This window comes from Athalia rosae, chromosome 3 (genome assembly GCF_917208135.1).
Source record: "Athalia rosae chromosome 3, iyAthRosa1.1, whole genome shotgun sequence".
NCBI classification, from domain to species: domain Eukaryota; kingdom Metazoa; phylum Arthropoda; class Insecta; order Hymenoptera; family Athaliidae; genus Athalia; species Athalia rosae.
The window spans coordinates 16,367,789-16,388,892 of NC_064028.1; the positions used below are offsets into that span (position 1 = coordinate 16,367,789).

The 21,104-nt window shown below is 37.1% G+C and overlaps 3 protein-coding genes across 8 annotated transcripts; 1 reads left to right on the forward strand and 2 right to left on the reverse strand.

The window, feature by feature from the left end:
- Nucleotides 1–49: 49 nt before the first annotated feature.
- Nucleotides 50–8,444, reverse strand: LOC105683415 (zinc finger protein 91). Of its 2 annotated transcripts, none has more exons than XM_012395979.3 (7): nucleotides 8,288–8,444; nucleotides 6,613–6,974; nucleotides 5,607–6,524; nucleotides 5,394–5,519; nucleotides 5,066–5,302; nucleotides 4,649–4,976; nucleotides 50–4,571 (listed from the first exon to the last, which is right to left on the reverse strand). In XM_012395979.3, the coding sequence occupies exons 2-7, from the start codon at nucleotides 6,942–6,944 to the stop codon at nucleotides 3,228–3,230; spliced, it is 3,285 nt and encodes a 1,094-aa protein (XP_012251402.2). In that variant the 5' UTR covers nucleotides 6,945–6,974; nucleotides 8,288–8,444; the 3' UTR covers nucleotides 50–3,227. The 2 variants fall into 2 exon arrangements, with proteins under 2 accessions (XP_012251402.2, XP_020706591.2); XM_020850932.2 differs by lacking the exon at nucleotides 8,288–8,444 and adding an exon at nucleotides 8,126–8,279.
- Nucleotides 8,445–8,611: 167 nt separating this feature from the next.
- On the forward strand, nucleotides 8,612–16,825 carry LOC105683418 (tectonin beta-propeller repeat-containing protein). Of its 5 annotated transcripts, none has more exons than XM_012395988.3 (25): nucleotides 8,612–8,905; nucleotides 9,341–9,570; nucleotides 9,667–9,849; nucleotides 9,934–10,086; nucleotides 10,165–10,257; nucleotides 10,367–10,547; nucleotides 10,645–10,871; nucleotides 11,016–11,219; nucleotides 11,344–11,522; nucleotides 11,600–11,732; nucleotides 11,809–12,035; nucleotides 12,147–12,278; nucleotides 12,375–12,531; nucleotides 12,631–12,793; nucleotides 12,860–12,963; nucleotides 13,042–13,184; nucleotides 13,273–13,621; nucleotides 13,704–13,854; nucleotides 13,931–14,130; nucleotides 14,201–14,410; nucleotides 14,488–14,589; nucleotides 14,686–14,821; nucleotides 14,906–15,193; nucleotides 15,427–15,584; nucleotides 15,668–16,825. In XM_012395988.3, exons 2-25 carry the CDS (start codon nucleotides 9,346–9,348, stop codon nucleotides 15,716–15,718), a joined length of 4,149 nt encoding a protein of 1,382 aa, XP_012251411.2. In that variant the 5' UTR covers nucleotides 8,612–8,905; nucleotides 9,341–9,345; the 3' UTR covers nucleotides 15,719–16,825. The 5 variants fall into 5 exon arrangements, with proteins under 5 accessions (XP_012251411.2, XP_012251410.2, XP_012251412.2 ...); XM_012395987.3 differs by having other exon boundaries at nucleotides 8,613–8,905; nucleotides 15,373–15,584; XM_012395989.3 differs by having other exon boundaries at nucleotides 8,613–8,905; nucleotides 14,906–15,097; nucleotides 15,373–15,584.
- On the reverse strand, nucleotides 16,822–20,129 carry LOC105683420 (cationic amino acid transporter 3). Its single transcript, XM_012395991.3, has 9 exons — nucleotides 19,898–20,129; nucleotides 19,687–19,815; nucleotides 19,340–19,600; nucleotides 18,974–19,257; nucleotides 18,645–18,882; nucleotides 18,426–18,528; nucleotides 18,184–18,344; nucleotides 17,926–18,092; nucleotides 16,822–17,853 (listed from the first exon to the last, which is right to left on the reverse strand). The coding sequence occupies exons 1-9, from the start codon at nucleotides 20,127–20,129 to the stop codon at nucleotides 17,599–17,601; spliced, it is 1,830 nt and encodes a 609-aa protein (XP_012251414.2). The 3' UTR covers nucleotides 16,822–17,598.
- Between the last annotated feature and the right edge of the window lie 975 nt (nucleotides 20,130–21,104).

Consider the following 21,104-nt stretch of genomic DNA (forward strand, 5'->3'; position numbering starts at 1 on the left):
CATAAACGATATGCTTCCCAGGCTGGTAAATATGAAATCACATAACACATTTTCGATTGGGCAATCTGTGTACTTATCTAGTACTATCCGTACAATTATTATCCAACTTTAGGTCTATGTTATCCATAGTAAATTCTGCGGGTTTTATCATCACGCGTTTCAACAAAACATTTATCTATTAATGATTTATTCAAAGAAAAATACAGCTACAATTAACAGTAAATTGCACCACCGTACTATACCCAAGATAATAATATGTACAACTTACTATTTTTACCCGGTGAAAGCAATCTCGTATCCCTATATGGGATATGCGATTATTGTATAGTAGAGCATAAATTACAACTGAACTCATACATTATTTGTTTGTATTTATGTTATAAGATTCTTAGATTGATAAGGTTTTACCATACAACACTTTAATATCCTACAGATTAATTATTTGTTTTTAATTAGTAATATAAAGATACACCACAATTACTTACATATTCATGATTTAGGTACATCATGTTTTCAATATGCCTTTAATCTATATTATTATATCTCATGTAATAAAATGACTTGCAAATTCGATACTGATATAAATTTTTTCTTTTTAATTGTACAACTGTACCAGCTGCTGTATGTAATTATTACCAAATAAATCATTTAAAGTCCAACGACTCCTGAGTATAACAATTATTCCACTCGTCTGTATTATGTCCATTGCATCCCACACCACATGTTTTATAAATCCCTCATGCAGGATGCAAAGACTCGACGTTAGCGCTTGCACGTATGAATAAAAAAATAATTGTAGCCTGAGCTTACATTTAAAATTCTTATCCAGATAAAGTGAAGGTCTTGTTGATGTGAAAAATTGCTCGAATTATCACCGAATGTTGCAACGCATTTAGAGTTCGAACAGCCTGTCAGCTATGTACGATTAATGTAAATGTGATTTTAACATCATTCAACTATAATGTTTTACTAATGGAAATTCCAGTACTGGACTGTACACATGTTGAGTTTAGAGTTTTTCTGAAATTTAACAATTGAGACAAATAATAACTAAGATAATATGTTGCTGAACAACTACAGATTTAAATATTGATATTCTACATCCGATGAATTGTTTAATAGAGGTAGTACTGTATCGTGGGAATGAGCATTGTTGGTTTTGAATTGTTTGCAATAATGGTTCATCGGTGAGAAGCCTGCCGCAATCAAGACTTGAAATTTATGGTGTCTAGTATTTTCAAAATAAGACTAGACACATTATTTGCAACAAATTTACAATATAAATTTTTCAACTCCGTTCCGTAGCCAATGAACAAAATAAACTATTACATTTAATGTCACAAATACAGCCAATGTTAGTTCATCAGTACATTCAAAATGAAGCAACAAATTAACACTACGCCGAGCAAGGGTTGCCTGTACACAATGTCAAAGTGATAGAATTATTATTCAGTCAAAAAAATATTTCCATCTGTGAGAAGCAACAGTTGAATATCTATAAGTAAAACAAAATTGTAATAGGCTTAACGATACTGCTGATTCCATACCATGTGGTAAAGATAATACACAGCTCATAAGGTGATATTGAATAATCGATGATGAGTTAATGGCTTTGCGATTGATACAACCACTCCAATGATCTTGAAGAAGAAGCCATATTGAGTAATAAACTGTCTGTGATATATTTTTATTTAATTTTTATTGGCATCTATGTGATTATAAAATATTTTAAATATCCCACTAAACCATGAATTTTTGGGCATGCAAATATCAGCAGTATTATTCATAAATTTGCATAATATATATTTTATATGAACAAATATAACACACCCATAAATATTTATTAGTTGTTTTTTTGTCAGTTTTCTTTATTTATCTTACTGTTTCTTTTATTGTTTTGTCAACCACTACAATGATTCGGTAATTTTGATACCACTAAAAATTTTGTATATTATAATTTCAGAACAAGATTCAAACAAACTATAACTGTCCAAACTTCAGGAAATATATCGTATATACAGAACACGAAATTACTCAAGTTGTTAGAACAATGTATACAAGCGTGATACCGTGTTTTTCATTCTTTTTTTTAATTTTTTTTATGAATATCTAGCATAAAATAGATCTGACTTCAGAGTCTTACATATTATCAGCAACTAGGATGTTCGTTGCTTGTATTATAATATTATTTCTTTGACTGCTACATAATAATACGGAAATGAAATATTTTTGCTATGCTAATATGTAACTTTGTCTATTGCAAAGTAGATTAGAGAAAAAAAATGAAGAGAAATTAGCATTTGGCTATGTATTTGGCCTCATTTCCAAAATATTTATTACGAACTAATTATGCATATCTCGTACGTTGTGTGTTAACTTAAAAAACTATATATTTTTATTTTTATTTTCTATACTTATGACATGGCATTTGTAACTACCAATATCTGCAAACGAATTATTATTGAAAGAACTTATAACGCTGAATTCGATAAACTACTATATCATTAAAACTCAGTAAGTAATTACATTAACTTTAATAATTAAAACACCGAATGAAAATATGGGCGAAAACCACGGAGCGGAGACCTTTTTTTTTTGAGATGTGAATTGAATACAAAATGTAGGATATAATACACACTTTTTAGTCAGTAGTGATGAATTTAGGTATTATACATTATTTATGAATTCACCTAAGTAAAACATTAATGATTACATCCACATAAATTTTTTTTAACAGTCAATTAGAGTTGAAATCTTATTCCAATTGTCTAATCTAAATGCATTGAAACATTCATTATCATTCAACGATGCAGTGACAAACACAGCTATTTTTTCTTAATTTTTTTCTTTATATCGGATTGAATGTCACTTGGAGCAAGGTATGATCATAATCTACGGTGCAACGAATCAGGGTAAAGAGAAATGAATTTGAACTCGGATATCAAGACGTGATTGTAAAAGTCAAGTGAAGATTGTTTGTGTGTAACAACTGAATACAATGAAAATGTAAAACAATAAACAAGAAATGTGTTATAACTCAGAGTGCAACAAGCATATGTGAGGGAAGGCTTTGGCTTAAAAGTATAGTATTACCAATTTTAATGAATAGATGAGCCGACTTTATCCACCCATCCGCAACGGTATTAAAATGAAACTCTGATAAGACCGAAGTAGGCCTATAATAGAACAAACCTGAATATTTTAGACATTACATGAGTCAAATGCAATCAAATATGTATCGGGACGTGTACCAGAAGTTCGGCACGACTTGCAAACACAGCCGAGCACATTTCACATGTATATTCCAACGCATCTGGTATTATAGTTTCCGGCACTTCATCGACTGGAGTTATAACATGATGTACGGTTAACATTCTGTTAGGTGTGGCTTCAAGCATTTTAACACTGATTTGGAAATTTTCCTTTTCAATTTCCTCGTGATCTACCGGTACCTCTAGGTCGGGTAGAATAGATTCCTCTACGGCATTGGCGATGCTCGTTTCGTAGGCAACTTCTAAATTGTTGCCATCCATACCATGATCCATCATATGAGTTATTTGATTATTTTCTAATGGGTTATTATTGTTTTGAGATGCATGTTGGGACATATCCTCATCTTTCGGTTCTTCCTTGATCACCACTTGTTTCTGTTTTTTCATTCTTTTCACGACGACTGCTTTTTTTCTTGGCACAGGCTCAGCCTTGGGCGTGACTGCCACAATATTACCATTATTGTTGCTGTGAATACCACTGGACTTTTGCAATCCAGGTTCAAGTTTTACATTATCTGTAAAAGTAACTTGTAACTTCTCCGCCTCATCATTTGGTTTTGGGAATGTTGCTGAGGTAAGTTGAAGCTTCCCTTCAATATGATAACTGACATTTTTGGTTCGGGGTCTATTCCTTTCCCCACCAGGGAATATCCCAGTTTTGTGCTCGTTTGGCATAACTTTGGGAGTTCTAGTAACCATGGTCTTAGTTTTCTGTCCTCTTTTTACTCCGTCACCGCCAACTTGAACTGGCACACGAGTTTTTTGAGTGTGGATCATTTTTGGTCTGCCAGTCTGAGCTGAAGTCTGTGTTTCGCTTTTTTTCTCTTCCTTCTTAAGCTTCTTCTTAGAAACTTTAGATTTGGCCGGGTTAGCTTTAGAGTTACTTACTATCGAGCTTATATTCTGAAGGGAGCTTTCAAAACTTTTCAATACATTTTGATATCCTTCTTCCACATTTGACCTGTGCTGCTGCTTATTTTTTTTCCCAAGTTTTCGTTTTGTATTGTCATCTGAATCTGACGCAACTTCTGGCGTTTCAAAACTCACAGCCATACGAGGAGGAATGGCATTTGTTTCATAAGGCTTAAGCTTACGCCTGCGTTTGTATTTCCTCGGACCGGTTTGTGGTTGCCGGCGCAAAGCGGTATTGTCATCGCAGTGCTGCACTATATGGGCAACTATTTCTTCAGAAGTAGCATAAGACTCTCCACATACTTTGCATAAGTACGGGGTCATGCTGCCATGACACTTTGGATCTGGACCCGAATGATGAGCCCTTACATGTTCACGTAGAACGACCTATAATTTTCGTTGAAACATTAATTACTACTCCCTCAAAACTAGGTAACTTGGTGAAACGGAAAAATTGAACTTACACGCTGGTTGAAAGCCCGAGGGCATATGGCGCAGCCATAAGGTTTTTCACCGGTATGGATACGTTCGTGCTTCCTCAAAGTTCCGCCATCAGCAAATGCCTTCCAACAAAAACGACATCCATAGGGTCTTTCACCCGTATGTATGCGAATGTGGATTTGCTGCGAGCTACGGCTACCGAATGTCTTTCCACATTCTCTGCAAGGGAAAGAACGGCCGCCCAAATCCTTGTTGTGCGAATGACGATGGCTCACCAGAGCTCTACCATCGGGAAACTCTTCACCACATTCATCGCAAGCAACCATCTTGTTACGATGGGATACCATGTGCCTGGTGGACATTGACAAACGTATTGGTGTCAGCAACAATTTCCAAATATTTATAGCGCAGCAATAAATTTTAAGAATTATCATTACTACCTTCGAAGTCTGGCCTTGCTATGGAAGCGTTTTCCACACTTTGTACATCCAAATGTCTTGTCGGCATTGTGAACCCAAGAGTGCTTAATCAAACTGCGCTTATCTTTGCAAGTCTTCCCGCAAAGTGTGCAGGTATTAGGGGGTGCATCTTCAGCGTGCACCTGACGAACATGCTCTGCAACTTCTGCATCATCTCGACACCGTTGGCCGCATAGCAAGCAACGGCGAGTAGGTGATCTAAAATAAACCACACATGATCTCAGATCTCAAAACATTCGTGACGCTGTTCAAAGAGCACCGAACTCAATAAAACTTTCTGAATAAATACCTGGCATGTAGCTCAGCGTGTGCTAGTAATGCCAAAGCCTCCTGGAACCATTCTCCACAAACATTGCACACATGGTGCTGGCTGGAGCCCTCTGTCATCACATCGTTTTCTTGTTTAACATGTATCCTGCAAACATCAAGATAATTGATAAGTTAAAACGTGTATCAAGACAGCAGAAAGAAATCAGTGGACCGAATAAAACCAAACACGTACTTTCTATGACGTTTGAGAAGATCCAGGCGATGGAAAGGTACTCCGCATGTATCGCAGTAGAATTCCCCGAATCGTTCATCGCCAGTGTAAGTTGCATCATTATCGTACTCTTCCAAGTCCGATTGCACAGTGCCAGCATGTTTAGTCCTTACATGTTCTCGCAGAGTGTTAACATCCCAGAACATATCACCACACGAAGTGCATTCGAATGGACTGTCGCCACCGTGAACGCGTGCGTGCGAAGCCAGTGCTTTTTCTCTGGCAAATCCTACACCACAATGTTGGCAAACGTACGGTTTGGTTGGATCCGTAATAGGCCAACGTGGTGGCTGTGGTTCTGTCAACTCTGGAGACATTTGATCACCCCACCTCGAACTCGAAGCATAATTATTACCCCGTGCAGAATTCCTAGTGGTCATTTCTTCAAGAAGACGCATATCTTCGTCGACGTAATCGTAAGATTTGTTTACATATTTGCCCATTTCAACTTTGATTTCCGGTGCAGCCCTCTTAGCTGCCGCAGCATTGTTTTTGCGCTTTCGTGGTGCACTGGACTGAACTTTTTTGCGTCTACCTTTGTTTGTTTCTTCTTCATCTGGTACAAGGGAATCGTCATCATTCAAATCATCATCCAACCCATCACGGGATGGCGCATATGCATGGATCTTCAAGTGGTTCATCAAGTCACATTTCCGAACATATCGAGCACCACATAAATTACATCCGTGAGGGCGATCAGTTTGATGTGCTACCATGTGGTTCATCAGATTGGCTTTTTTCCTGAATCTACGACTGCAAAAGTCGCATGGATACGGACGAGTGTTTGTATAAGAATCTTGATCAATTGGCAATGGTATCTCCATATCATCGTATTCTAACAAATTGTCATGTGACACTTTGGTCTCTGGTATGTCAATGCTGCGGGGCACAGAGAAATAGTGAAAGTTCGGAAATTACTTAGACATCATCCTCAGGAGCAAAAAAAATGATCAAAGCTAGATTTTACCCATCATGCTGCCCTGGCCTGTCCCAATTATCGGTGATCACTTCCTCCGTCACCTGGATGTTAAGATAATCATGACCTTGGCCATCCTGTGGTACGATGTAGATAGATTCCATATCATTTGACTGCGGTACAAGGAGGATTTCAGAGTCAGGAGCAGGGCAAGACTCTGTAACTGTCTCTACAGTGTCCTCCACGCTCACTTCCTCGCAGGCACCGATCACCTCCTCCTCCGGAGTCGTCAAATCCGCTTCTAAGCCGCATATCACTTCTTCGTGGACTACATTTCCTACTTCCTCGACCCATTGTAGGGTCAAATCTCCGGCAACGTCCATCTCATCAACCAAAGTATCTCTATTTGATCACTGGAATTATTCCACATCCATGATAAATATAAAATGATACAAATGGGGTTTTCAATTCAAATTATAAAGTAAATGAATTCATTGCATTCTAATTTGATACAGATGCCAAAAGCTTGATGATTAAATAGTGAAATATTATTCAAAACTCTGTCTCATACGTTCAGTTGGTTACATAACATGTTTCAAAATTTTTACCTAAAGTTCTAATTAGAAATTCAAGAGTGAATTTCTGATCTAAAATGTAAAAGATGATTGGCAAAATGATTTTTATCGCATTCACACAGATTCATCTAGTCGTTCAATTGTTCGAAAAGATGTCCAACTAAACGTCTAAACCTTGTACACATGTGCATTTAGTAACACATTTACTGTTCAGAGATCAAGTTGAAATCCAAGTTATTATTTTACCCATTTGGTGTTTTGTTGATTACATATTTTTGCTAAAATTCGACCATACCGTAATGAAACGAAAAACGTTGATTTCCTATTCCAAAAATCCATTTCGACAATTAGCTAATTATTCGAGCTACTACTACGAGTTGCATAAATGTTGCTCAGTCATTGGTCAACATACAAGAAATATTTTTGATAATCTTCAAAAATATCACGGCGTTGCAATAACTATTTTTTATCTATAGATTAGAGTCGTGGGAAATGTATCAAAGATATTGGAATATATAATTACTAAGAGGGTTCCAAAGTGATTATCGATAAGGCAATTTATGATAAGTTTAATTATTGCTTCTTGTTAAAACTATGAGTATGGCAATATCATGTTTCTCACAAAATTTTGGAGTTATTGATCCAAACTAGTAATTTGTGGCTCCGATGCTCAGTAATATAGATCGCACAAAATATTTCATCATCCGTAAATTTAAATTGATAACTGTTGGAATCACTATATAAATGTGATTCGTTTGCAATAGTTTAAAATGTTATACCGAAATGCCTCTGATAAACGGTACTTGTAGTGGAACTGTTGACATCTAAGGTTATATTATATAGGTTATGACTTTAGAGGTTATAAAGACTAGTTGAAATAATAATTACGATTGCATAATAATAGCCGGTGAAAGAAATTTATATGGTAATCGGTGTTTGTTGGTGGAAAAACAAAAAGCGGGTGAAGACGCAATAAATATTTCACATACGATGCAGGCAGTAGCCATAGCCTCTCTTTATGCCAAGCCTTCTTCCACCCAATTACACGTTACAAACTGACAAGATTACACGTTTCAGCGGGCGCACATAATATATTTCCATGCTGAATCAACGCAAATTGATCGCCAACGTAATCACGTCGTTTTACTTACTGTTTAATATCCTTAACACAGCTATTAACCTAACCAAAAATACTTTATAGAGATCGAGCACAGCGTCGACCTTCGGTTGTTTTCAATTTGGAGGGGATGCGTTTGGAAATATTTAAACAAAATGGCAGCTGTATGCGCTCGTCATTGACCTTGGAAGCACTAGATGGCTGACCCGAGCGCTTACAACGGAAACAAAAACGCGGGAACTTTTTCATTGGAAAAATAAAATTCGATCAACGCCATCGCCCGTAGCTTTAATCAAATAGTACAACTACCCCTCCGGTTGGTCTCTCTCTTGGTCTCTCTGTGATGAGAGCAATATGAAAGTGCAAGTGTGATATCACTTGTATTGTCTGGTATTGTGATATGCATTGTTTTTCTTTTATTGTTTGTATCGCAAGTTATGTGCCGTTGAATCATCGTGGTTCAATTGCCGCGGTTGTATCTGTCTGCGCTTAAAGGCGGCGACGATCGTCTGCTTCGGCGTGAAGAATTAACAACAGAAAACTAACCGGAGCTGTCAAAACGGTGTATTGTGTTCTTCGTTCGCCAACTTCAATCGTTTTTCCTTGAAACCTTGTAAAACTACAAATTTTGACGGATTAATTCGCCTGAAATGTATGTATCCATCTGCGTACCACTAAAACCCAGATAATAGAAAAATTTGTAGAATAAAGTGAAGGAACGCACATCTTTCAACAATGAAAAAATAACATTAACATCGGCACAAATCTTACGTGAATTGCAATAATAAGTTGTTCATAAAACTATATTATTGTAAGTGATAAACCTGGACTGACAGCCTTTAATATTATTTATAGATATTGATCCACTCAAGAGATTTCTTAAAATGCAAAATTTTAACTCAGTCGTGTAATACTTTTCCTGAATATACTTCAAATTCCTATCTTAAATTATTCTGCATTTCATCAAATGTTCGCGAGTAACTCCTGTGGATTAGTAAAAGTTATACTGAGCGTGTGACAGCATAGTATTTATCAAACTTGTTTTATATCTCTCAATTCTAAAAACATCTGCGCTATTTTTTTTAAGCTACGATGCCAAGTTCACATTTATATGCCATTAACAATGAGGGAAGAGTATTTGGTCTTTCAACATCTGGAAATATGTGGAGAGAATTCATGTACTTGGGACTTGAGTTCAAACAGCTATCTGCAGTCCCATATTTTATGTGGGCCATTGGTGGTGATCGACAGGTTTACGTTCATGTTCATGGCTTAGATATCCCAATTCGCATCAAAGAAGAAACCTATGAAAACGAAGTAGGTTGGTCTATTAATCATTGGTATCGGTTCGAACATTTCTGATTATTCCATGAATACTAGTTATGATATGATACCTGTCAATTTTTCCCTCAGCGCTGGCTACCTTTGGAAGGTTTCAGTGGCAGACTTTTACCCACAGACAGGTACAATTTTTCAAGTCAAGATGGATCTGTAGACCGTAGTCGTGATAAAGTTAAATTGCCATCAATGGCCTGGCAGTGGGAAGGTGATTGGCATATTGAGACTACTCTTGATGGTCAGCCACTAGACCATGATGTAAGTGTAATTTTATGTGATGTGAATCGACACTCTGGAAATCTATGAAAGTGCAGCATATGAGTAAAAAATTGACACTTTCAGGGCTGGACATACGCTGTAGATTTCCCTGCTACATATTCAACAAAAAAACAATGGAAATCTTGTGTTAGAAGACGGAAATGGGTTCGATATCGGAGATATAGTGCCATGAATTCATGGTGTGCCATAGCGCCCTTGCACAAGGATGCAACTAAAGTAATAAATTGTCACACTTTAGTTATGCTAGTTGTATTTATACATATGAAATGTCCATTATATTTAATTTTACTCTAGGAACCATTTGTCGATGTAGCTGTCGGTGGTAATCAAATTCTGGGTGGGCATTCTGGATGCATGTGTGTTTGGGCTGTAACAGCACATGGAAGGGTATGCATAATTACGAATTCTATCTTGGCAACTGCTAAGTGTTTTCATAAGAATTTTATATGAAATTTATTCCTATCACATTCCCATATAAGAATCTCACAATCTTCAGATAATGTTCAGAGTTGGAGTCAGTACAACATCACCAGAAGGGCAGCGGTGGAGTGCTATTAAAATGGCTAATGGCTACGAGGCTAGTCAGGTTAGCGTTGGACCAACTGGATTGGCTTGGGTGGTCTTAACTAATGGTAAAGCATTAGTCCGCACTGGAGTGGGAAGAGAAAATCTAATGGGTAAGATAGTCCGAAACTAAAATGTATGCAACTAAAACTTCGACTATAGTGTCTACTACTTGTTCTCGCTACCTTATTATTATGGATATTTCTACAGGCGATAGCTGGGCAGAAGTGGAACCGCCGAATGATAATCTACGGCTCACTCAAGTAGGCGTGGGGATAGATTCTGTTTGGGCTGTTACTCATGATGGTAGTGTTTGGTTTAGAAAAGGTGTAAGCGGTCGTCAAACAAACGTGATCTGTGAACAGATGGCTACGGGTACCGGATGGGTTGATATGCTAAGTAAAATGGCATTAGTTTCAGTTTCACCAGATGATCAGGTAACATTATAAAAAGTAGCGTACCACAACGTGATCTGTGTTATCTAGTTCTTTTTTTTTCCATGAAACCTTATATCAGAGAAATTGAACCGATCATGAGCTGTGCTATTTATGTCAGCGATAATCATTTTTTTGCGTGCTCAGGTTTGGGCAATTGGTCATGACGATCGGTGCTTGTATTACCGAACTGGCATCCGAGGCTCAGATAGAACTGGAAAAAGATGGAGAATGATAAACGCACCTCTCCAGCTCAGCAGAGCGAGCAGTAACGCTAGTCTTTCATCCAGTAATCGTCACAGTGTTTGCGGTACTCCGCAACAGCATCGTCATCAAAGTTGGGGATCCTTGGTTAGATGAAACATAATATGATTGAATTATAACACTGAGACTAATAAATTTCAACAGCTATCTTCGCATAAGTCAACAATAATTCACCTCCTTCTAATAACTCCGAATCAATTATATTTTTCAGTCCCGTCCACACAGCACCGGCGATGGAGCAGCTTTATTCAGAGATTGGGAAGAACAATCTCGATCTGCGCCTACTCCAACATCACTCAAATTATTACAACGAACTAGCGATGGTACTTCCACTAATAATTTGCAACAGACATCATCCCAGGAATCATATCTCAATGAAAATAGAAATCGGTAAACTTACATAAATGAATTTCGCATAGCTATATTTATTTACAAAGCTAGCGACTAATTATTCTCATACATTCTAGCTCATCGAATTCAGTCAATGCAACTGATCTGACTGAAGCTAGTGTTGCCAGTATAACTATATCTAATGAGTCATTGAGTAAAGGCGGTGAATCGATTGTCGTTTCTGGCAAAGGAATGAGCAGTACTGTTAAGGTTCAATATAAAAACTGAATCCCTGTATACTTGCATTGATCTTAGAAAAACTAATAACTTAACTTAACCCATTTAGGTGAATCCAGCTGCTTGGAGTCCAGTACATTCCGTAGGATCAATGGTAGGTGTAGAAGCGCACCCTGAAACTGATGGTAGCGTATTTGATCCTGATTTAACTGGAGACTCGGGTGTTTATGGTGAGGATGAAAGTACAGCGGCAATGTATTGGGCTGAATGTGACGTTTTATGGTGCAAGATCCAAGCTGGAGCCTGTTTCATAGATGCAACTAACCCTCCAAAATGGTATGTAGTGGAATAAAGCATAGATATCTATATTTATATTCATCAAATCAACACAGAGTGCTCACCACCTTGCACTATTGAGTTAAATAATCATGATTTGTGTATTTCAAGGATGGTAGAAGGTAATGGTTTAACTTGTGGTGAATTGGCCGAACCATGGAGGGAACATATTTTATGCAATTTGAAGAGACGACTTAAAGATCTGGATGCAAATATTACGTCATATGAAAAAGCAATTGAAATGTAAGTTTCATCTCTGATTTTTGACGATTTCGAAAATAGGATCTGAGCATTCTATGAAGGACTAACGTAATCCGAGATATTTATCGGTGTGCCTAGGTCATCCTGTGTGAAGAATGGCGACGCACGTTGCCAGTTGAAAAGTGGCAAGCCGTATGAAGATTGTGTAATTGAGTTGGAATGGATTAGCAATACAAGTGGCTATGTAGATTCTGGAACACTTACTATCTTGAACACAGGCGGTGCAACAACCATGGTAAGAGAATAGTAACTAACTCCTGTTTGTTGACAGAACATTACAGTGGAATCTGTGCGTAAATTCATTGGTTGTTAAACTTTGAAATTCATATTTCAGATTCAATTTCCAATATCAGAAATAGTATGTGTTGTATGCTGTAGCGAACCAGGAAGTCCGAGACTTGCAATACACACACCTAATTTGTCTCGGTCGAAAATTTTGAGGCTGCAGTTTGCTAGTGATACAGAAATGGAAGATTGGATAGAAAATCTTACTACAGGTGAGAAGAACGAGAAATTATCGAAGAGCCAATCAATTATACGATTCTATTTCATGATGATTTCAGTCTCGTGCCAAATAAACAATCTTCATGGGAAGCCAGGCCCAAATTCAATTTGGGCCACAACTGCTCTAGGTGATGTTTTCGTCTATGATACGGAAATTGCGGAGGTGAAAATTTGAAATTGATATTCGATTGAACCCTATGTAGAAGTTATCCAATGCGGTATTGTATTTTGTCAAATTTAGGCAAGCCAGTGCGTCGATGGTGTATACACTCAGGAATTACATGAATCTGGAAGACAATTACCTTTTGAAAGCATTCTGCATAACGGATTTGGACCTGGCAGTTCGCTTCACCTATCACTTTGTCTTTATGATGACGCTGACAGGTACGTGGAGCTTTTTTTCCAAATATCTTCAATTCGTGTTCCGAATCACAGTGGCTGATTTTGTTCATCACTTGTGTTATGACAACAGGTTGTCGTTGAATTTTGTCTGCTACACGACAATGTTGACAAAGCAAAAGAGAGCTGCAGAAGGACACGATATAGCACTCCATTTCAATCCTCGATTGAGTGATAACCTGATCGTTAGAAACACATACCAGTCTGGTCAATGGGGAGATGAAGAAAGAGTAGGTGAAAGTCCACTAAAGGCAGGATCCGATTACACCCTGAAATTCATCTGTGAAGATAGAGGCTATAGAATTTTTATCAACGACATCGAATATACTTTCTATAGTCACAGGATACCACCACAAAATATCACCCATCTACGTATTAAAGGACTAATGACTTTGGGCAGTGTGTGTTACAAAACAACATCCGTAAGTTGGGTCACAGCACTTAGATACAGCATAAATAATCTATAGAAAGAAATTGTCTGTAGCTTTGTGTTTCTGAGTGCAGATGATTATCGAACCAATAAGAATATTTTGGAGACAAATGGGGGGACATCTGAGGAGAGTTGAAACTTGTAGTGTCGGAGTTACATGGGGCATTGGGTATGATAACACAGCCTGGGTATATACCGGAGGTTGGGGAGGCAATTTTCTAAAAGGTCAATGACGTTTGTTTGACATTCTTTCTTTTCCTTTATAACGTCGTTGCGTTATTACAAAGTTGTGTCGTTACAGGTTTAGGCAGTAACAACACCGGTATAAATTCAATGGTAGATACACACAACTATTTTGTTTATGAAAATCAACGATGGAATCCTTTAACTGGATACACTTCTCACGGATTACCTACAGATCGTTATATGTGGAGCGATGTAACAGGTCGTCACAAACGCACCAGAGAACATACGAAAACTCTTTCCATGCACTGGCAATGGGTGAGGCTGAATTGATTAAAAAATCGCTGGCATTGTTAAGATGACCATTTTTTCTATCATATGATCCCAGGTTTCAGATTGGATTATAGACTTTCACACACCTGGTGGCGTTGACAGGGATGGATGGCAATATGCCATGGATTTCCCAGCCCAATATCACGGACGTAAACAGTTCACAGATTATGTGAGAAGGCGCAGGTGGTTCAGACGTTGTCAGTTAAAAACTACAGGGCCATGGCAGGAATTGGGAAACACGAAGATTCTTGATGTTTCGTTATTTGTAAGCCCAAATAAGAAATACGGCATGAAAAACTTCTGATGAATATTTCCATTGAATATTTTTTATGTTTCTTACAGACGACATGTAAACCGGGCGAGAATGATGTTATACATGTTTGGGCTGTTGCTGGGAATGGAGAAGCAGTTTATAGACGAGGTGTTTCGGAATCATCTCCATTGGTAATCAAAAGTTTTCAACTAGTTTTAGTCACTTACAAATGATCCTATTCCATCTGATGCTATTCATTTTTTTTTTCTTTTTTTTTGTGTTCTCAGGGAGTTTCTTGGGAACATATACCTAGTGACCAACCATTAGTTAGCATCAGTTGTGGACCAAATGGTCAGGTTTGGGCAGTTGGTAAAAATGGTACATCTTACTGGAGGTTTGGAATAAATAGTAATAAACCAACAGGTAAATATTAGGGCGTTAATTATGTTACTTTGGTTGTCATTAGTTTCTTAGTTTATTATAATTATTTTCTATTTGTGTTTTCAGGTGAAACATGGCAGAATGTGGAACCGCCATCTGGAGCACAGTTGAAACAAATTTCGGTAGGACAAGATACGGTATGGGCATTAGATACGACTGGTCGATTGTCAGTTCGTCGAGAAGTTAAGGCAAACATCTTTCCAGAGGGAACATACTGGCAAACATTACCAGCCATGCCTAATGATCCAATCCATATCGGTGCGGACATACCATATTCAATCACTTTATTAGCTTCTTTTGCTTCTCATGAGGTCATCGAATGTTTGTCGAACATCTATTTTGGAATGCAACAAAGTGCGTTATTTGAAATTATTTTCACTTTCATTTTTTTTGTTCGTGATTTAGTCATAAATCATTTTTGCATGTTGAAGCTAAATGTTATCCGTTAGTTTGTAGAACTTCATGTACACATACTTATACATGTAGCACTGCACTTTTTATTTAGGTATATTGTTCGATGGTTTTTGTTGTAGAGACAAATGTAGAGAACGATAACTTAGCTGAAAATTGTTGTCCATTCTACGCAGATACTTCTGTACCAACTGCAAAGCAAGGTTTTCGACATATTTCTGTGGGAAAAGAAAATGGTCAGGTATGGGCAGTATCTGGTGCTGGCATCGTTTGTCGAAGAATCGGCATAACTGATGAGAATCCGGCTGGAACTGGGTGGACAACTGGTATTGGCGTGAGTATAGTTTGTTTTTTGAGATTTCTCTTCTCTCAATCTTTTACTCGGGTCCATGCATTCAATCGACAAAATTTGCATAGGCTAACTGGCAGCAAATAAGTGCAGGGGGCCTCGTTAACCGGATAAAATAACGTAAGTTCGCTATTTCCGAAAGAGGAATATTTTAATAATTGTAAATTATTATTGAATTCCATCACAAATGATTCAGTGTGGTCAGTGGTGAGAAAAACATGCACACATGGCGAGAGATGCGATTGATTATTCACAGAATAAATGTACAATACTCCTACCGATAGAGTTATCTCATACATATACCATAGCTAGCAAAGATATGCGCTATTTTTGTCAGTAATCCAATGTTGTGGAAAAGAATTTTTTGATCAGACTCTTGCCAACTGTGGAATTTGCGTTTGACTCATTGCTAAGCTTATTATTAGATCAATCCCAGTATCAAATTAGCCATACACTTTTGCATTGAGATTGGAGAAATCATAACGAAGTCGATTGTCCGTGATTTTGAAGAAGTCTGCATAATTTTTGATCAAAGTTTTGACTTAAAGATTAATAAATACTTCCATTCCTGCGGTAATGAGATTATGTGTGTTTATTTGTTTGCGAAAGTAATTGTCTACTAATTGTGATAAAGATGGAAGATATTTTTACGCTCATTGTATCAACCATCAGATTTTATTACATCTATTGGTATTATAATATAGCTATTGTAAATTATACTTTTCATATGCCATAGTATTGAAAGTGATTTTGTTTCGTATTTATAATTCAAATGAGTGATTTGAATACATTTTTGTAGTCTAATTTTGATACTAAATAATTTGAAAGTAATTTAATTGTTAACTTTTCAGTTCTTAACGAATATATTTTTTTCGTTGTATGCTTTCATACACCAAATATCAATTGCTTCCTGACGATTTATGTCCATTGGCTCTTCTATTCTTATCGTACAATACCGACATAACAATATGTCCTGTACCGAATAATGTTATCTTTCTGATCCGAATTTTTTTCCACTACTGAGAGCTGGATGTAACTCACACAATAAGTTTGAAAAATCCTGTTTTGAGCGATATTTTTAGAATTTTGACTCGCAATTATGAGTTGAATATTACAAAAATATTTTAACATAAGTTCATCCTTGATTGAATGAATCAGTATCACTGTGACCATAAGATACCATGTCTATGGGTCGTTATTTAAATAAAGCAAACTATAATAATTAACTTGGTTAATCATACACTTTTACATACATATATTCACATTATATACATATACATAGACGCGATAATATGCACATTCGTAGCATAAAACTTATACACAATATTTACATCGTGATGATATTTCCATAAATTCTAAATATTCTATGTGGTCATGAAAAAAGTGTTCACAGCATAAAAAATAATTGTTCAGGAGATATGAACAAATTGGAATGCGATTTATATCAGTACCGATTCCAAGCATGGTTTCAATATAATAATTAAATATTCTGAGTACATGAATGTTCGTAAGTAACATGCTTTTCAAGCAAAGAAAAATATTTACTTCAGTAATGCAATGCTGAATTTTAAAAACAAGATGCTGTCGATGACACTTATTTGAAATTCGAAAATTTATGGCACTTCATTTTAACAACGAATTTATTGTGGCTGTCATCTTCAAAAGCCACATTACATTGCAAAAACTCTTCTCTCGGTACAACCTCATTCAATCAACGAATATCCACGGTCACCTTCGGCATCAATCAAACACAGATTATCAATCTTACTTGAAAAAAATCTCAGTATTCCAAAGTACGCGTCTTTGGAGAGAGTTCAAGTATTTTATACTATAATCTTCTCTACTGAATATTATTGGCAACAGAAACTGAGTCCGGTAAATTTCTTCCAAGCACTCTGTTTCTTTTCAGCTCTTTGTACTTACGAATAACGAAGGGAAAGAGTGACCAGAGCCCTCGGAATAGACAAACGTGACATTATCGAACTCAATTCGACTCACACTAAGAATTAGTAGCCTCCTTTGACTTAGCTTCCACAAGTTTTCGATCCCGTATGCCATTTCGTTGAACTAACTCTTGCCTTTCGATCTTGTCCTTCTTTCCTTGCTCGCTGTTCATGATTCCGTACGTAAAGTAAATTGTAAAACCTATCGCTAACCAAATAGCAAATCTCATCCATGTATATCTGTCCAATTGGAGCATCAAGTAAAGGTTGACGAAGATGCTTATGCAGGGTACCAATGGTACCAGAGGGACCTAGACATATCGAAATACAAACAATAATCAGCATCGATGTTCGAAAAAGAAAAAAGACTACGTTTATCTTACCCGAAAAGATAATTTCAAGCTTGAAACAGGTTGTCTACTGATAATGATAACAATAACAATCATGATCACTGCCAGCACAACTGCTATTGTGATCACAATGGGATCACCCTCTTGTATATTAGATATGTATGCGTTGATGATATACCCAAATGCAAGTGCGAAAAAACCTGAAACACCATATGTAGAGTACAATTCGTGTTCATTTATTCCAAAAATGCACAGCCAACTGACATGAGAATACACATCCGCATTACTTACCGTAAAATAGAGAACCCCAACTCGCTACTCGGCCAGAGAATTGAGTCGGTTCTTTCAATCCATTCAAATTGAAAAGTTGTTTGGTACCAGACCATAAGCTTTCTTTGGATTGATTTTCAAAACTAGAAATAACGTTGCTGTTTATCCGTTCCGGCTGGAATCTGAATGAAATCATTTCGTTGAACGGAGTGAGCAAGGTTTTAAACTAATGCTATATTCATCATTTTATATCATTCACAAACCTGAGAATCAGCACGCATAAAGCTACAATTCCATATGCCATAAGGGTTCCGATGGACATCATGTCGATAAGTTGACGAAGATTGAATACGAGCGACATTACGGCTGAAAAATGTATCCGATGAAATTTAAATCAAAAGATACATTAGATGAGAGTATCTTCCAGTTTTTATCAATCTGAAATTAAATTTGGACTCGCATTGTTTTACTGAATAACTCACCTGCAAGTAGTCCAGAAATCAAGGTTCCGATAAGTGGTGTCTGAGTTTTTGTATGAACTTTACTAAAAAATTTGAACATAATTCCATCATTTGCCATGGCGTATAAAACTCTGGGTAGTGGAAATAGTGCGCCGAGCATACTTGTGCACAATGCAAAGATCGCACCAATATTGACGATCCATTTAACGACAGGCCACCCAATTTTTTCAAATGCATAAGGAAAAGGTGCGTCGATATTCTGTAAATATAGAATGAATGAATTATGAATGAAAGAAAAAATCAGAAATTCAAATTTAATCTGAGGTAGAAAAATGCCTGTTTATATTTACCTGTTCATAGTAAGGTATCATCATTGTTAGCACACTGGCTATAGCAAAATACGCGAGGCAAACGATTGTAAGAGACATCACAATAGCCCATGGTATATTTCGCTGAGGATTTTTAGCTTCTTCTCCAGTGGTAGCAATAGTATCAAAACCGACAAAGGCATAAAAGCATGTAGCTGCGCCTGTGAAAACTCCGTTCCATCCAAACGGCATGAAACCACCAACCCCAACGTTCTCTGTACCCTCTGGAATGTCATCGACAGAGATCGCCCAATTTCCAGTATTCGCTGAAGGAAAAAACAGCAAGAAATTTATAAAATCAATTCGACTGACCATGAAGATGCCGCAAATAATCGGGGATGTAATTACCTTTCATTGACCCGGCAACTATCACTACCCCTATAGTGAGCAGGTTGATGGTAGTAAATATATTATTCAGTAGCGAGGACTCTTTTACTCCAACAGAAAGCAATATTGCCAGTAAAAGAACCATTCCGAAAGCGAAAAAGTCAGGGTAGTCGGACAGAAATGAAACGTTTATTGGCATTACCTCTCGCAAGGCGTTACTCATGGCATTTCCTATAAGGAAATCCAAGTAGTTGCTGAATCCTCGAGCAACGCTTGCTGCGCCTGTTAAAATATGACCGATTGAGTAGTTTTCATGCTGCAGTGGTTGTTGGCAATTTGACTACGGATTTCTCGAGTGTATATCTCACCTATCACGTATTCCAGAATAAGATTCCATCCGATAACAAAGGCAACGAATTCTCCAACTGTAACGTAACTGTAGACGTATGCAGATCCTGCCTTTGGCACTCTAGCCGCAAATTCAGCGTAACAAAGTCCTGAAATTCGAAAATGACTTCCTTTATATTTGAAATTTAGTGAAAAATTCCACAGGAGTAGTCTCTTATCAAATATACGTGCCTGCCAATGAAGAACTGAAAGCTGCTATTAAAAAGGAGATACAAACAGCAGGTCCTGCGACATCCCTAGCAACAACTCCTGCAAGAACGTAAGCTCCAAGACCCAAAGTAGCGCCAACTCCAAGGGACGTTAGATCGAAAAGCCCAAGAACCCTGGCCAAAGCCGTATCGGTTGTGATATTCCATTTGTCTAATCTTCTTCGGGATAAAGCCGCCCAGCATTTTGAAGCCATCGTTAATTAAATGTCAGCTAATCCTATAACCGAAGGGATGAGGAATGCGTCATCAATATCCAATCCGTGAGAAAAAGAAAACAATTAATTATGACGCCCAGATATGAATTGTTCAAATTATTCAAACAACACTTTGACGTGCAAGCACGTGTGAAACACGTAAATAACCCGGTGTTGTCGACGCGTACGTTCATAATATAAATAATTGTATACCTATATAGATCTTGATAGGGAATGTGAAAATATTTATGTTGATAACTAAAAAAATTTTGCCGAAGGTTTCGTGTATATTTTTAAGTCTGGCGCACCAGCTGACTGCGTACGAACTGTATCAATATAATTTATTATTAATGTATTGGATCATAGCGAAGTGCGAAAAAGAAACCGAAGAATAGAATATTTCATGAACATGTAGATCATGAACACGCGAATACAGCTGGAATTTTGAGGCCACGTAATAATAATTGGGATCAGCTTCGATACCTATAAATCAATGAATATATTATACCATGACGCGCGTTGTGAACCGGTAGTAAATATGAAAGATAATCTTTCGCAGGTATTCGTGATAGCGGATGTACATCATCAACTTCAACTTGTCTGTAATCCAACCCATTCGATAGCATACGAATTCATGAAAAAAAATTTCAATCAAGAGGGTTGATTTATATCTTGAGAGCGCGTGTGCACTCAATGATCCCATCAACTGATAAGCTTAAATATCGCGATGCGATATGGGTCTTGCCCTTCCAGTATTTCCGGACAGATTTTATAGGATAGCAGATAAAAAAAAGAATAAGATATTATTGAGTGGAACGTTCATACTTCAATTTCAGGAATATTACTTCACATAAATGTTACGATAACACCACGAATTCGATTGATTCTTTTTTATCTTTTATCTTTCATATTGGTGAATATAACGCTTTTCTGATCGAAATCGAGACGTGTAGAATATCACGGCATTTTTTATAT